The sequence below is a fragment of the Drosophila pseudoobscura genome, chromosome X, assembly GCF_009870125.1.
Source record: "Drosophila pseudoobscura strain MV-25-SWS-2005 chromosome X, UCI_Dpse_MV25, whole genome shotgun sequence".
In the NCBI taxonomy this organism is placed as follows: Eukaryota; Metazoa; Arthropoda; class Insecta; order Diptera; family Drosophilidae; genus Drosophila; species Drosophila pseudoobscura.
In genome coordinates, this window is record NC_046683.1 from 66,151,677 (window position 1) to 66,168,640 (window position 16,964).

Below are 16,964 nucleotides of genomic sequence, written 5' to 3' on the forward strand. Positions count from 1 at the left end.
ACGGTCCAGCAGAGGACCACTGAATGCGGCATTTAATGAGCCTGTCAGCAGTCAGCAGTCGACGTTGGTCGCTTTTCCTCGACTCAATTCACTTCACTAAACGGGTGATGGTGCGATGCGGCTGCTGGTCCGACGACTGTGTCCGGAGTCCTGGATGCGGAAGGGATGTGATGTGGTGCGGCTGCTCAACCCCTCGCTCGGTGGTCAGTTTAATCACAAAGTTTAATGAATGGCTTAAGGGTTGAGGGCGAAAGAAACACTATTCTCCCACCGCCTTCACCCCGCCCCGGCGCAGTTCCGTCCGGCAGCGCTTATTGACAATCTCCAATCAAGCGGAGACGGGCCAGAAATTTCCATAATCCAAATCAAAAATATTATTTCTATTGTTTCTGGCAGTTCGTTGGGGGCAGACTTCACCATATCTTCTTTCAAGGGCAGCTTTTCTTGCCACACACATACATATGAATGTAGTTCTCAGGGATTCTCAGGGATTCTCAGGGATCCCTGCCTCCTTTAAAGCCTCACTTAACCTCCTTCGAGGCAGCAGCCTGCCTCTTGCTTTTATAACTAATTTTTCATCGGAAATTATGCAAATTCAATTTTCAGTACTGCTTCCGCCTTGCCACGCGAATCGAGCGCCCCCCCACCCCTCCCCAACGACCACGCCCCTTTCAGCTGGTAAGTAAGCATATTATTATAATTGTTGAGACCTCTTCTCTGGCCGTGCCCCGGTCGGTGGTGACTTCCCTGGAATCAGGTCTTCACTCCGCGGGGAGTGCGTGTGCTAGCCCTCGAGGCGTAAACAAAATTATGTTTTCATTGTTCGCGCCCTTGACACACGCTTCGGTTTTTGATCACTTCTGGATCTGGCGGAGGATCTGGAAGAGGTGTTGGCCTGAGACGGGGTCCTTTAGTTATCTCCAGATATGCCTTAAGCAGCTATTTTGCTGGTAAAATTAGCTCCAGGAATGCCGTCATCTATGGAGTACTGCCATAGGAGCCCTTTCGACGGTTGTCTAGAGAAAGTATCTTTGGACAGGACTATAACTATAGGAATCTGGATATGGACTATAGGAATCTTTAGCTAACTTTAACATTTATTAGCTTCCAAGTCCCAGTCTAGACTTGACACCTATGTACTTATATAAATGGATATTTATTGCCACCACACTTTATTTACTTGGGAAAACCTTTTTTATTTCCCTGGAAAAACCTGCTCTGCTTGATTGACTTTGCAGCTTAAGCATTAACTACAATTTTAGAACTGTTTTAACCATCAAAAATCCTGTCTAGACTTCATTTACTACCTTGCAGCACTCGAAAATAATTTCAATTTATTATTTTTCCATTTTTTCCGCTTTTTTATTGTAGCCGTGGTTCGTGTCTCAGCTAAGGCTAAGGCTGAGGCGAACAACAGAGAGAGACAACCATAGAGTCGACTCTGTAAACCAGCACCAGGTCAGAGGCCAGAGAGGGATGAACATACGGAGAGCTCAGTGCGCTAGAAGGTGAGAACTATATTTGATGAACGAATGAAGGGGAAACGTTATGTACTTGAATGCTGCTCCCATTGGCTGGGATTCTCTTATGTAAAAGCAAAAGCATCTAGTGTTTGGTTTTTGGCCTTCTTCTTGTGTGTGTGTTTGGGTGTTTGGTGTTTGGGTGTGCTTCCGTCCAGGTCAACGCGATTCATTTTCCGCAGATCCATCATCGTCAGCAGACGTTCTGTCTGTCCGCAGTAGGAGGATGTGTGATAGGATACGGATAGGTGTACGTAACAGGATATTGAAGAAGCGAAACGAAAAGAGGAGGAATAAGCCAAGGACTGCTGTTCGAAGAATGTTTAAAGAGCTTAAAGTCTCCAAAGATGGAGTTTTTAGAGGCTTAAAGTTTCCAGAGCTGAAAGAATCGCTCTTCTCCGACGGAAACGAAAAGTTACAGTGTTTTATTTTGTTTGGAAAGCATCTACCGTCAATAAAAAGAAGATACTTCCTTCGCACAATAGAGAAAGTGAGGATTTATGGAGAATTGACAGTCCACCAGTAGAAAAGTACTCAAACTACGTAGAACTTTCGCTAGTGTTTCAAAGGGATATACTAAATTCGATGCATACCAAGGGCTATAGATGTAGAAATGTGCTCCTAAATGATGGACTCTAAAGGAGAATATCGCCACCCTTGTAGGATCTTTTTATTTATTTGGAACAACGATCTTGGATCGACCTTCAGTGGCTTGCTCGCAGGGGCTCTCTCTCTGGCTGTCAGATGTCGTTTTGAATTTTCAGTTTGAAAATCTCCAAGATTGCAAAAAACAAAGAATTTTAAAGGGTGCTTTCCGAAATATTTCGACCTCATTTCGGCCCCAAATGGTTACGAAATCAAACACAATTTCGGACGTGTATCGAACTGAAGTATCACATAAACATGTACATATATATATCTTTCTCATCTTATTACTTTTTATTCTTTTATTTCTACGGCCCTGCCGCTTATGGAGAAAGGTCCCCGGAAGGTGCCGCCTGTCGATCCCCTGCGAGCGCTTCATGGTCCAAAATGAGACTTTGGGAAGGGTGTTCAAATGTATGTACATAAGTCCTTGTTTGTCTTAGACAAAGTATACGCTAAGGCTGTTAGTGTTCTGGCACTAAAACAATTTGTAGGCTAATGCGAATAAATGCTGGAAATATATTGTATGCCTTTTCTTGGAAACTTATCTTTGGTGCCTTTCTAGCTTGTATATCATCGCCACCTGCTCCGCAAGGATCATCTACAATCAACGATCGATCATGGATTCCGATCCCAAAAATGCAAATCAAGCCCAGATCGGCCCACAAATCTTAGACAACATAATAATATGTTAAGAAAACAGTAAGCTTTACAGTACAATAGACAATGGAAAAAATAATATTTATTATAATTGTAATATTAATTTATCGTATTTTTCGTATATTTAAATTTCAGTATTAAAAAGAATTAATTTTACTGCATGGTAACTACACGGTAACTACACGTCAACTACAAATTTCGCTACACATTGGATGTAATTTTAAACAGCGCCATCTGATGGGGAAATGCGTACGTTTGGTGACAAGCTTGTCTTTTTTTTTCAAATAGGTCCTTTATCCACTTTTTTGTATGACTTTTGAGATTTTGTTGCCAATCGATCGGAAATCCGACGCTGATCAGTGATCACGATGGAGGTGATAGGAGGGGGTGGGACATGCCACAAAATGGATTTGTTAAATATGCACTGAGCGAATGCAAATCGAAGTACATGATTGGATGTGATTAAAAATTATTGCCTTCGATAGAGATAGGAAAAGCCCCCGATCAAACTTCATTGAACTGCTGCACCCAGTCCCAGTCTCTTGCAAGGCATGGATTTAGATTTTGGTAGATCACACATGCAGGTGTCTGCGCGAGCTTGTAGCTGAGAAGGTGGCCAGCACGGAAATAGGACAAAATCCATTTATACAGAAAGAAAAAAGAGAAACATCTATTTTTGTAGTGCTGGAATTCCCAGGGAATTGTCAATCCCATATTGTCTAGTGGTTAGGATACCCGGCTCTCACCCGGGAGGCCCGGGTTCAATTCCCGGTATGGGAAACTGTTAAAGGTTCCTTTTTTTCGCTGAGCAAGGACCTGGCAAAGAAAAGCTCCTTTTGATGTGCGCAACCTGGTCATAATCTATTTTTAGGGATAGAAAATAGAGAAAAAAATTTTTTGTAATGCTATAATCAATCCCATATTGTTTAGTCCTGGTGGAGAAAACTATAAACATATGTATGACAAGAATGAAAATACAATACTAATTAATTATTATTTTAATATTATCAATAATAATAAAAAATAAATTAAAATTGTAAAAATATTGGATATTTACTGCCTACATTTATCATGGAAAACTTTTGATCTGTGGTCTTTGATGCCAATGGTGGGGGATATTCTCGCGATCACGAGGAGGACGATCGTAGACAATTGAGGTCAGTCGATAGGCAGGACTCTCCCGATCACGAAAATGCATGCCACGCCTCGATCAGCCCATAAACAGTCGAGATATAGCGTACAGAAAAAACCAGTATTTGCACGATGTGCAAATTCCAATCTTTGGAAGGCTATATCTCGGGCAAATAGGGCCAGATCGGTAAAGGACCTAGTCTCCCAGGATCGCGGGGATCCAGACTGTCGATCGGCATCAAAATCTCGACCTTGAAAATGAGGCCGATTTTTGGCAATTTTAATGATGTAACCATCATGATTTTTGCCGAAAATCGTGAGGACACGAATGTCCTATTTTCTGATGCCAATCGATTGGCAGGACTCTCCCGATCACAAAAAGGCATGCCACGCCCCGATCGGCCCATAAACAGTCGAGATATAGCGTACAGAAAAAACCAGTATTTGCACGATGTGCAAATTCCAATTTTTGGAAGACTATATCTCGGGCAAATAGGGCCAGATCGGTAAAGGACCTAGTCTCCCAGGATCGCGGGGATCCAGACTGTCGATCGGCATCAAAATCTCGACCTTGAAAATGAGGCCGATTTTTGGCAATTTTAATGATGTAACCATCATGATTTTTGCCGAAAACCGTGAGGACACGAATGTCCTTTTTTCTGATGCCAATCGATTGGCAGGACTCTCCCGATCACGAAAAGACATGCCACGCCTCGAACAGCCCATAAACAGTCGAGATATAGCGTATAGAAAAAACCAGTATTTGCACGATGTGCAAATTCTAATCTTTGGAAGGCTATATCTCGGGCAAATAGGGCCAGATCGGTGAAGGACCTAGTCTCCCAGGATCATGGAGACCCAGACAGTCGAACGGCATCAGAATCTCGACTTCGAAAATGATGCCGATTTTTGGCAAATTTAATGATGTAACCATCATGATTTTTGCCGAAAATCGTGAGGACACGAATGTCCTTTTTTCTGATGCCAATCGATTGGCAGGACTCTCCCGATCACAAAAAGGCATGCCACGCCCCGATCGGCCCATAAATAGTCGAGATATAGCCAATGAAAAAATGACAATTAAGGCCGACGTGAAGAGCGAAAACAAAGAAATTTCCAATCGAGGTACTAGGCCAACAGAAATCGGCAGAAAGCAACTTTAGCAAATGGAAAAAACTGGTGCATACTTTTGGGGGCGCACAAATTTTTTCAAAAAAACCCAGCTACCTTCTGCTGATTTCTGTTCGCCTGGTATCCCAGGTCTGAAATTCCCGTTTTTGGCCATTTCAGCGGACGCAATTTGAGGGTTGTTGTTGTACTCGTAGCTCCGTTATTTGTGGGCCGATCCTGGCGATCGACGGCTTCCTGTGACCGGACGAATATCCTTGATTTTATGGAGTCCTTATCAAGGATCAAGGATATCAAGGATATCTTGTTTTCTCCATTATTTGGGACTAGAACGGGACGTGTGACGGCTTCCTTTTATCGGAAAAATATCCTTGATCCTTGGATAATTACTTCGACATACCCGACATACTTATTTAGTTTTCTCGGCTATTTGTGGACCGATCTAGGCGTCCGATGGCTTCCTGTGATTAGAAAAATATCCCCGATTTGATGGAATCCTTAGCAAGGATCAAGGATCGGAAAAATATCCTCGAGAAGGGTAGCACAATAATTTCCGTTCCATAAAGAATTTTAAAAAACATCCTTCTTTTTCATTTAAATACTTTTATTCTTGAACTTTTATAAACTCATTCCTTATTTTGTTCTTGTTTTACTGCCATTAAAGTTTTGAAAACGCACAAAGTATAGAAAACCTTAAAGAAGAAAAAAAAAAACCCTTAGATTACAATTTAACTGCCAGAACTCGACTAAATCATAATTTAAGATGATCTTAGAAAATTATATATTTTTTTCATTTTTGTTTTTTTAGTTTTGCAAAATCTTATAAGGTTTATCTATATCCTATTAATATAATAGACATAAAAGGTAGGGGGATTGATTGGGGATGGTGTGTATATAGTTGCATTGAATATAAAAATAGAAACTCTCGATTTTAATGCAGTTTGAGGGATACTTCTGGTTCCAGTTCCAGTTCCAGTTTTAGAGATACTTTTACTTCCAGTTCTGCTTCCCGTTTTAGTTCTAGCACAAGTTCTGGCTTTGCTTTTAGATCCATTTCTGGTTCCGCTTGTAGTTTTGTGGCATTTAGCTTCTGTTTTGCTTTGTTGCCTGGGATACGATTGCTCTCTTTTGATACAATTTTTCATAGTTCTCTCTAGGGATATTCTCTGCCCATTGGGGCTTCCCTTTTCACAGTTCGCATTTCTTAGGCACTTTAGTGTTTTTCAAACAAAAAAGTCTACAAAAAATGCTTGAAATTTGTTCGTATAAATATTAACTGGGGATCTATCGCCATATATGTGTGGATTTTCCTGTGGGTTCCTTGGGTTTGACGATTCCTCTGATTCCTCTGGGAGATACACCTATTCTTAAGGGTTCCTTGGGTTGGGGATTGCTCGGGGGAAACCCCTTTCATGCGGTAGTCGATATGTGGCTCTCCAGTATAGTTTTCTCATAAGTACTGTTTTGCTTAGCTTGAGCTTTTTCCATCAATCATCATTCGTTCTTTTCGATCGTAAATCGTTCATCATTCATCAAAAATTGCATCCTAAACGCGTAGGAAATTAACCGAAATTACAAACAATATTCTTAGTGTTAACTAAAGTTCCAATACGCGACCACTATCTATAATTAGACATATAAAAATTGTCCCCCTCTCCGGAGGAGCGCTGCGTTTTCCACAGAACGTTTAAAAACGCGTCAACTGCCGTTGGGCGGGCGTTTAAAAACGCTAGCGAGCTCATCTATGGAGCTGCGCGTCGAATGCGGCGGTTGTTGCATGGATTGGATGGACGGGCGTCCAGTGTCCACACCTGGTAGTTACTACTGTTAAGTGCCTTAACATAACGTAACATAATCTACAACGAGATGCACGCGACTTTCTGGCGCTCAAATCGGAGGCGGGCCGCGAATGTACCGCAGCTGCGGGGTGAAGCTCATCGACAGGTTGTTGAGATTGTCGCAGCAGTTGGGCTGCATGAGGCAAGCAGCGCAGAAGAACGTGATGAGCGCGAGCTGCATTGGCACTGCCGCACGGGCGATGCGCCATGCCCATCCGCGCGGTGGCACCTTTCCTTCGTCCCCATCGGTTGCGCCATCGTCTTCCCCGCTTTCGAGGCTGAGGAGCAGCGAGGGATCGTCGGAGGGGTCACCGCCACCATCGCCACTGGTCAGGATCACGACATTCTTCTGCCTTTCATCTGAATGCTCTTCTGTCTGATCTTCTCCGGCTTTCTGTGCCTGACGCGTTTTGCGGGCGTTTCTGCGTTTTCCCGGAGATTGCGGCTTCTCCTGCGCCTGCCCCTTGCCGGCACTCGCCTTCTTCACATGCCCGTTGACCTTGGGAGCCACCTGTTGCTGTTGGTGCTGCTGCTTCTGCTGGTGGGAGGCAGCGGTTCGCACAATCAGATCCCGACAGGTGTTTTGTAAGTGCTTCAGCTCTGCCTCGGCGCTCTCCATTCGGGCGGCAATCGAGCGCATGGCCTCGCTTCCGGGGGCAAGAGCCAGCTCCAGCTGCTTGGCCAGACGGCGGAGCACGCCCAGACGGCGTTCCCGTTCGGAAAGACCGCCATCGGAGGTGGCTCCACCATCGGAGATGCCCGAGTCGGAGAGGGAGCCGTTCGAAGCCGTGAACTTTGCGATGTGGTAGAGCTGATTGGGGTCCAGATGCTGCTGGACGGCTATCATCTGTTCCTGGCTGACGTGCATCTTCTCGGAGAGCAGCTTGGCCACCAGCTTTACGTTCTGTGCGAGCTCTACGGGCGTGGTCTGTCCCTTGTCCAGGGCTCCCTCGAGGCCCTCGAGTGTTCCTCTATCCTGTCCCAAAGCCAAGTGGAATTCACTCAAGCCCGACTCCAGCTGCCGCCAGGCAATCAGTGAGGCGGTGAGCTTCTCCAGTTGAGTGTTGATTCTATAAGGGATTTCGTAGTTAGAGATTTGTGGAGAGATACAATAATACGGATAGGACGTACCTGGCATCTGCCTCATCCCAAGCGCTGTACATGTCGCTGACCTCGTTTTTGAGGTGCTTGTGGAACTCCTGTTCGGCGGACATCAGAGAGTGGACATCCCAGGCACCAGTGGAAGTGGAAGCCTCTCCGGTGGCCAACGATTCCACCTGGTTGCCATTGCTGTCGGTGACGGTGATGGCCACCGATCCGTTGAGCTCTTTCTTGGCGGACTGCTCCTCCTTCTTGCTGGAGGGCTCCTCCTTCATTCCAGATTGCTCTTCCTTCACTGGTTGTTCGGACTCCTGTGGTGGATTCTGTTGGTGCTGCTCCTCCAGAGCGCTTTGCAGGCGTCTCTCCTGGCGTGTCAGCCAGCTGTGGACGGATGCGTTCAGACGCAGCATGTGTGTGCGGTAGCTGGAAAGCTGGCTCTGTTCGGACTGCAGGGAGATGGAGCGAGGATTAAGTGGGAGATCCCATGGAGATTTTAATAGAATGACGTACCTTCAGGGCCTCCACTGCTATCTGAATAGCTGGTTCAGTGTCCAGCAACTCCGGAGTGGGTTTATCGCCCAGTCGGTGGAGCGTCTGCTTCAAGGCGCTCATCTCCTGTTGGAGGCGACGGGCGGCAGAGGCATTCTCGCTCCAGGACAGTAGATCCTCCCAGGCGGACAGCAGATCTGCAAGAGAAGAGGGGGTTGAGGATGAGGTTGGTGGTGGTGGGTTAGGGGTGGAATCGAGAGAGTTAACGGTTAAGAGAGTGCACCGAATAAGAGACAGAGAGAAAGGCCTTCTAATTGGTCTCCAATCTCATTTCCATTTGCGGCCCTTTGTAATGAATACCTTTCGCTTTTCCCCCCCCACTTAAACGCCGCAAAATTGCTGGAGAAAAGTGAAAACTCTTTATTTGCAGCAGGAAAAACAGTTTTCAATTGCTTTTGCGGTTGAAATGATTTGTCTCATTGGAAACGATTTTACAAATTGGAAAACTGTTGGTTGAACGGTTTACCTTTACCTTTACCATTACCCCTTGCCGTGGATTATGTACCCCTCTCCAGGGTGTAATATTTTATCAGAACAAAAGAGGGATCGTGGGTTGGCTTTGATCGGAGCATAGGGCGGACTGGTTGGATCTAAAGCCAGTCACACTTCGAACACGTTTGACTGCGACTCAGAACAGCAGAACATCAGAACAGCAACAGCTCCAAGTTTTGGCGAACAAAAGAACAGGCAGAACCGCAACCACAAACACTCACCCGTTGGAGAGCCAGAGAGGGGGGACTGGACTGCGACTCTTGTGAAATGAGGGTTCGACTGGAGCAGATCAAACAAAGAACAGCTGTTGTCCCACTGCCAAACTGCGAAACGGCGTGTGTGGCCAGCCCTTGGGCTAATTGAAATGCAGTGCGTGATGTTGACTTGTTCGCAAAGTACTTTCACCTTGGGGCCAGCCAAAAACGGTGTTTCTACTGATCTGCGATAAGCAAAGGCAGAGCAGGAGCCAGTAGTACTTGCCGGCGGGTAGGACACAAATCACAACCGAACGTGTTCGCAGCCAAACTCAATCTAGTTGAGTGAACCTCAGTGCGGACTCGAGCAAGCTCCGCTTGGTTGCAGCCCAAGCTCCAGCCACGCGTTGCATGCAGCCCCCACAATGGAGTGCAACCCACAGAGCGAGTCGAGCGCAACCAAATGCAATGGGGGAGGTGGCTGGGGAAGGGAAAGGGGACGGAGGGGGTTCGACATTGATGCATGTACGCACTTTTGTTGGGGTGGTGCACGCTAGGCCTCTTCGCCTTTATCGGTCAGGGGGATCCGACTGGTTGGGTGACAGATCGGGACAGGCTCGACTTGGTTGGACAAGACAGAGACAGAGACAGAGAGAGAGAGAAGAAGCTACAGAGGAAGTTCGAGGTTGATGTATGAGCCTCCACGCACTTTTATTGCATTACACAATCTGGTACGCGATCAAACAAGTTCGTTCGATCGAGTGGGGGGCTCGGTACGGTTGGGTTCGGTTGAGGGGAGGACGGGTTCAACTCCACCTGCTTTCCGACTGAAAGATATTGAGTAATCCTCCCCGATGATCGGCCCACAGCTGCAGAGGCACCTGCCAGCATAAAGCAAAAAGCAAAAAGTGCGAAAAAATTGCACATAAAATTGATTAGCCACTAAACGGGCCGAAGAGATAGAGAGATGACTGCCCCGAAGAGACTTTCTCCTAGCGATAATCATCCGTCCAGCTAAATGAATTGCACTTTTCCTACCAACGGGTAGGGGGTGGTGGGGTGTATATGGGTATAATTAATATGCAGGGAAAACCTAGCCGAAACTAATTTCAATTTCATCAAAAATATGCTGATTTCCCTCGCTCTCTTCTTTGCTTTTTTAAGCCTCTTAGCTGACATGCAAAATACATTTTTCGCGAAAACAGCAAACAAATGAAAATGCAAAAACCGCAAGGGGGCAGGGGGCGGGGCCGGAGGGGCGGAGGGAGGGGCTGATACACCAAGGTCGTTGACGTGTGCCGCAACTGCTGGCAACAGTTTCAGTCTGAATATGAGAATTTATTTATTTGTGTGGGAGGAATACGAGCACCTACCGAGAGAGAGCGAGAGAGAGAGAGAGGTGTCGCCATGAGAGAACAGTCCGTTGTCGAATGCAATTCAGTCGATACCTATATTTCAGTTTATTTTACGAGTAATATAAGACTCTTTGTTAAGGCGAATTGTTTACAGGCAGAGCTCTCTGGGACCCTTATCGGGCCCTGTGTTTTACCCTCTCGAATATTATTTTCGCTTCCTTTCTTCTTGAAAAAAGGAACTTCCTTAGGCTTACTACCTCAATCTTCCCTATGCAACACATCCTTCCTTTGATTGCTTTTAGCCCCCCACGGAATTGGCGTGTCAAAGGGCTATCAGCCATCAGCCTTGCCCAAAATGCGACAAAAGGGCGTGGAGCCAGCTACTACCTTCCGCCCGAATCGGAGAATGCCTCAAAAGGTATTTCGGTTCAAGATAAAACAGCAAACAAAACGCTAGAAAGGTGAGGTAATCAGAGAAACTACCTCCAAAAACGAACAGTGGAACGTACAGGGACAGGGACAGGGGCTGACCCAAGCCAGAGCTCAAAATATTTGCCAAAAACACATAATAATACTCGTAATCTTGAATAATTATGTGGTTCTGTTTGTGGCTCTGTCCCTGTCTCTGTCGATGAGCAACAGAGACAAACAATTATAGACAATTAGCAAAAGATATTTTTAAATGCTGATTAGAGAATCAGAGAGAAAGAGAGAGAGGGAGAGAACGAGAGCGAGAATCTCAAACATACATATAGCAGAAAAATTAGCATAGAGATGCGAATGGAAATGGAAATGTGGGTCTGGTCTGGTGGAGGTTTCTGTTTCTGCATGACTGAAGTCATGAATTTCCCGATTCGAGCAGGAAATCTATAAACGGAAATGCAAATGGAAAGGTGTGTGTGTGTGTGTGTGAGGGTCATTGCCCTTAAGAGATTCGCATTGAAATATTTAGAGTATAGCAAAACTAATAAATCGATTCGATTCCATTTCGTTGGAACTCACTTTTCTAATGAATCGAAGGTCAACCACAAATGGGGCACAACCGAATAATTAATGGTATCGAATGACAACAGAGAACTTGAACTTGGACAGAGAGATATACCATATACCATATACCATACACCCCATATAGAGGCGGAGACGCAAGTTATGAGCTAATTGAGGCAACCGGTTCCGGCTTTTTTCCCCCCCGACTCCACGACTCCAAAATGCAAAGCCAACAACTTCTTATGAAACTTCAAAGCGAAACGAAACGAAACGCTTCCCCATAAAAGTGTGGCCCTGTTCGTGTTTACCGTTAATGAGTGTGGCCAGAGGAGCAGCAAAGCGGCAAACCATGAAATGCATGGCCAGAACCTAACCTTAATTAGCAGTCAGCCAATGCCTGTTACGAGCGAGAACCCCAAGTGTTGGATGGAGCTGCAGCCCAATTTGGCAGCTTGTATTGCAGATGGAATGGAAAATGGCTTATAGATGGTTGCCCATGGGCTGGAAGTCGGTCAATGTGTCTGCCAGAACACTCCACAGAAATCTCTGGGTGCAGCCAGAAGCTGAGCCAATCATCGGCTGAGTGGAGTGATGCAAGCTTTCCTCGGATCATGGGAATTATTACAGTAGGAATAACGCAACTTCTAGCGGAACAAAGAGAGCAGAGTGGTGGGGAGGGGTCAGAGGGGGAGAGTCGAGTGCGGGATTTATGATCCATAACAGAGCTATGGATCTCTGTTTGTGAATGGTTCGGCATGAGTGTTTCCAGATGAGAGTCTGTATTGTGAAAGCGTTTTACAAGTGTCGTACAGTGGCGGCTGCAGAAGCTGGAGATATGTTTTAGGAACGAATGTAGTGAATGCTGCTTTCTCTCTCTAATTCCCACAAGCAAAGTTTCCACGAATGGATTGTCCGCCCATGGTAGCTCCTCTCTAAGTAGTGCTGCTAGCTTTCCCTGTACTTAAGTTCTTCTAATGAGTTAGCCATACTTATGTCTGTTTCTCTTTTATCTCTTCGCATTCCACTAGAGTATCTTCAGACTCGTCATCTCCCAGTCTTCCCCCCCTGCCCCTTTTAGTGGCTCAATTATCTTTGCCTCGTTTTCGCTCTTATCTTTTGTGTACGATCTTAACTCATCATCGTCCATACGACACCACACATTCCCCTGCATCGTTTACACCTGTTTCCCAATTATGTTTACCCTACTCCATTTCACATCATCATCTCTCTATGGAGATACTGCTAGCTCTCTTCTCTTTCATTCGTTTGTTGAGGGTTTCTCTTTCTGTTTACCTTGTTCCGATGAGGAGCGCGAGGTGTTGGCGGAGGAGCTGGCGGAGAAGAGCATTTCGGAGAGGTCCGTCTGAACGGCCACACTGACTTTCGTCATGGCGAAGGGAAGAGCTTTCTCTCTTCTATTTCTCGCTCTCAAAGTTTCACTCCCCTTTAAGGAAGTCTAAGGAAGTAGGAGCGAAAGGTCTCCACTGCTGCCGCTGCTGCGCTGCTTCTCTTCTCTCCTCTCCTTGTAGTATGACCCACTTCTTGTTTGTTTTTGTTACGAACAGCACTTGAAATCAATTTTCGTAATCAATTTGTGTTTGAAAGCATTTCAATTTTACTTTCAATCTTCCACGCAAACAAAAAACTATAGGAATCGCACAGAAGTGCTGGGAAATTTGTTTACGCGACCTCGAAACGTTAACGGAGGGGAAACACTACGGCACACTCTTAGAACAGAGCGAATCGAAACTCTTATACGCGTCAGAAGGCAAAAGCACGCGACTTTTTATGAATGGCAAGACTAGGATTTCAGGCGAGGATTTTGGTGAACTATTTCCTTTGTATCACAGGTATTTTCGGGAGTGATGACGGAGAGCGAGCGAGAGATTCTGCAAGGAGATTCTTGGGAAAACTGCGAATTTCGCGGAAGCACAGTTAAAGTTTTAATGAGGGGAGAGACATTGGGAGGGAAGTAAATGGCAGAACAGAACCGCTTGAAACGCGCGCCGAGAATTGAATGACGGACCGGACGGAAGAGGCAGAGGCAGCGGCAGAGACAGCGACAGCAAAGCTCTCAGCACAGCACAGTTACACTTATTTCTTTTTATTGCTTTTGGCGCAGCAGCAGCAGCGCAGCTTTTCAGGTGGTGGAAATGTGACGTCCGCGAGAGGCAAGCGGCAGAGAGGGAGAGAAGCAACAGACACATGGAAAAAGCGTGTGAGAAAATAAGTTTTGAACTTGGCTTTGTCACACGCTTTTGTCACTCTCGGCTCTCTCTCTGGGTAAGTTTGGTTGTGTTTGTGTGAGAGAGAGAGGGTCTGCTTATTAGTTTCGGCAGCTTACAGAGAGCAAAGGCCAAAATCGACGACGTCATTTTCTACTGAATTAGATGGGTAACAACAACAGCAAGAGAGAGAGAGATAGAGAGATGATGATAGCGATAGCGAGCTAAAGCTCTCATTAAAGCTTGAGCCACAGTTTGATGTTGACTTTAACCTCCAAGGCGACATCTAGGGCTTGCTGAAAAGCCCAGCCTACAGTTATAAAGTCCCATCAAACTCTACAGTTGTAGTAATTTTCTAAAGAAACCCGCATTATTTCTAGAATACCTACATATATATCAATCAACCCTCGTTTTCTCTTTGTTTTAAAATCTTTTCCCTCCTCAAACACATCTGTTTATACATTTTTTCGCTGCCAGAAGACTTGTACATATGACGTCAGTGGGCAAAAATAAATTTGCTCTTGGGAGGGGTCAAAATTAAGCCAGCTGGCCGTCTAGGTAGAATTTTCCCCTCCTCTATTCATCAGATTTATGGGCCTAATCTAAATACTGTATAAACACTTCAAAGAATGAGAAAAATTTAAGAGGTTTCCATCTGAAGGAGAAGAACTACAGTTTCGAATATACGAGAAGTGCATTCAAAACTTTAGCCAAGACACAACCCCTTGTGTAGATGATGTGTAAAATGCATGTAGTATTCGTGTCGAATTATGGTAGAAGTGGGTTTGGTGGACTTTTTCTATAATATGGGAGATATCATATCTCCCGATTCGATTGAAAATAAACAAGAATTCAAAGGAGTAACTTTGTGCTGAATGTGTAAACTGTTAAATGTAGTGTGGCTGAATCGATTAGAGATCACAGATCAGTAGAGAATCAGTACGGTGCAGAGTAGGGATATTCCTTACAGGAAATTGCAGTAGATATGGAAATATTAACAATTAACCGATAGCCTTTAGAGGTGTTCGGCAGCACGGACAGCTTTGGATGTCGTTATACAAATCTAAATTAAATGCTTAGAGCTAAAAACTTAAGAGCTAGAACTTAAGACTAAGATCTGTTTGAGTACGACTGTGGATATGGGGTGGACCCATTACCGCTTTTGGGGAGTACAGTACGTTCGTACGATTAGTGCTATTCTACGACGATTGATGTCACAACTAAACTCAAAGCAAACTAAACAGAGAGTTAAACGGTGATTAACGATGATTATTAGATAGATTAATTGATTTTGTTAAGACATTTGACAAAAACACAGGCATTAGGCGGCTCTACATGGAGTTAAACAGAAGGATGACAAATGACAAAACACCAAAAATATCAGAAAATATCATGAAATTATCGATAAATATCGAAAAATAACTCTGGCAACAAAGAATTATAACAATTTTAGTTCTGCTTTTGGTGTTTCGATGCTCAAAACGTAATTTTTATTGCCAAAAAAATGAAAGAAGGAAAAAAAACAAATGCGCAAGAATAAGCAAAATAATTGAACAAAAATAAAATTATTTAAAAATAATAAAATTAAACAGAGAAAAGATCAGTAAGGCAAATTGTGTGGAAGATTCGATGCGAAATGCGTTTTGTCAAATGCAGCAACAAAATTCGTTTAAATCGTATCACATCGTATCGTAAATCGTAAATCGTACATCGTATATCGTATAATGGTTCAAGGATCCATGTATAATACATCCAAATAATACAGATTCGGTTCATGCTTAAAGCCTGGCCAAGACCCCCCAACCCCGCCGCGTATGAGGGGCATTCCTGCTCATAGCAGACCCCTAAGGCCCCCAAAGAGCCGCTCGAGAGGCCCCATGGGCCGGTTGACCAGCGCATAGAGCGACCTGAGAGTCCCGGCCAGGAACCTGTAGAGCGCAAAGTGCTCCAGCAGATTGCCCAGGTCCATAACGAACTCCAAGAGTCGCGCCACAAAGCGGGTAATGGGCGCACACTTGCACTCGGCGATGGCTAAACTTCCACCTGGAATGGGGATCGGTTCTGCATCTGTATCTGCATCCCCTTCGGGTGTGGCAGCCAGGTGCTGGCGCCTTCGCCTTCTGACAGATGATGTTGATGATGATGATGGAGGCTGCTGCTGGGACTCACCTTTTGTCTGGCCAGCGCACTGGTTGGAGAGGACTGTGCCGGGCGGACCGCGGAGCACGGCCTCCAGGCAGCGAATGTTATCGCGGCAAGTATTGATGATTTCATTCTGCAAGGCCACAAGAGGTAGAAGTTAGTACGCTTTTCCCTTGAGGCTTTTCGCTGCTTGTCCTTACATAATCTTCTGGTCGAAGCAGATGACATCTGATCTTCAAGGCTCTAGTGTCCTCCAATCGATGGCGACTCTGCTGCAGGAGAGAGCGCATCTCCTGCTCTCCGTCCTCGGAGTCATCGCTGCTGGATGACCCAGTTGAGGCTGGAATCAGCTTGATGGACTTCTCCAGGTTCCTGGAGGAGCGGCGCCTCTCATCGGAGGTCACAGTGCGGCGTCTCCTGGTGGAGGTGTCGCTCTCCGAAGTGCGGCGGAGCAGGGACTGTGCCGAGTGGCTCATGCCTGCCCCTGCACCTGCACCAGCGCCAAAGTCCAGCTTGCGACCCACGGATTCGGTCCGCAGATTCAGCTGCTGATTCGCTGGAGGCGTCATCAGGGCTGTGGCAGAGGCCGAGAGTGAGGGCTGGGCCTGAAGATTCTGCTGATCCTTATCCTTTTGTGTATTGCTAATGGTTTCATCCATATCTGAGGAGCAGAGGCAGAGATATGGTAGTTGGGGGTCTCCCGAGAGTGGTGTAATCGTTTCCTCACCTTGACACGACTTGCGTCTCACTTCGAGGGTCTTGCGACGCCTCTCGTACTGCAGCTCCAGGGCTCTCTGGCGGCGGGCGTGGTCGACGCTGCTGCTGATGGTCTCCTGGTTGATGGCCAGCGGCTTCAGCTCGTGCCTCTGCAGCGAGTCCATGCGCGGCGGTGAGAACGAGTCCAGATTGTTGGCCGCCGACAAAGAACTGCAGCCATCCGACTGCGAGTCGATGAAATTGCTATGGGAATGGATCATCATCAGATGGGATTATTTAT

The 16,964-nt window shown here is 45.7% G+C and overlaps 1 protein-coding gene, 1 long non-coding RNA gene and 1 other non-coding gene across 12 annotated transcripts in view; 2 read left to right on the forward strand and 1 right to left on the reverse strand.

Moving 5' to 3' along the window:
- Positions 1-1,376: 1,376 nt before the first annotated feature.
- LOC117184926 (uncharacterized) lies at positions 1,377-3,329 on the forward strand. 2 transcript variants are annotated; one of them, XR_004470395.1, is made up of 4 exons: positions 1,377-2,579; positions 2,731-2,867; positions 2,961-3,074; positions 3,147-3,329. It is a non-coding gene; the product is annotated as an uncharacterized lncRNA (long non-coding RNA). The 2 variants fall into 2 exon arrangements; XR_004470394.1 differs by having other exon boundaries at positions 2,961-3,329.
- A 204-nt stretch (positions 3,330-3,533) lies between these two features.
- Positions 3,534-3,605, forward strand: TRNAE-CUC (transfer RNA glutamic acid (anticodon CUC)). The gene has a single exon. It is a non-coding gene; the product is annotated as a tRNA-Glu (tRNA).
- Positions 3,606-5,838: 2,233 nt separating this feature from the next.
- Positions 5,839-16,964, reverse strand: part of klar (klarsicht) — a 139,221-nt gene continuing 128,095 nt past the window's right edge. For 7 of the 9 annotated variants that reach the window (XM_015186951.2, XM_015186954.2, XM_015186956.2 and 4 more), the window contains 6 exons: positions 16,695-16,927; positions 16,168-16,628; positions 15,995-16,100; positions 8,534-8,709; positions 8,054-8,469; positions 5,839-7,992 (listed from right to left, as the gene is read on the reverse strand). In XM_015186951.2, coding sequence (XP_015042437.2) covers positions 6,972-7,992; positions 8,054-8,469; positions 8,534-8,709; positions 15,995-16,100; positions 16,168-16,628; positions 16,695-16,927 — 2,413 coding nt within the window. In that variant the 3' untranslated portion in view covers positions 5,839-6,971. Of the gene's footprint in view, positions 7,993-8,053; positions 8,470-8,533; positions 8,710-9,285; positions 9,433-12,893; positions 13,624-15,994; positions 16,101-16,167; positions 16,629-16,694; positions 16,928-16,964 lie in introns of those variants that run through there. The other 2 variants (XM_015186952.2, XM_033384055.1) reach the window with 2 other exon arrangements.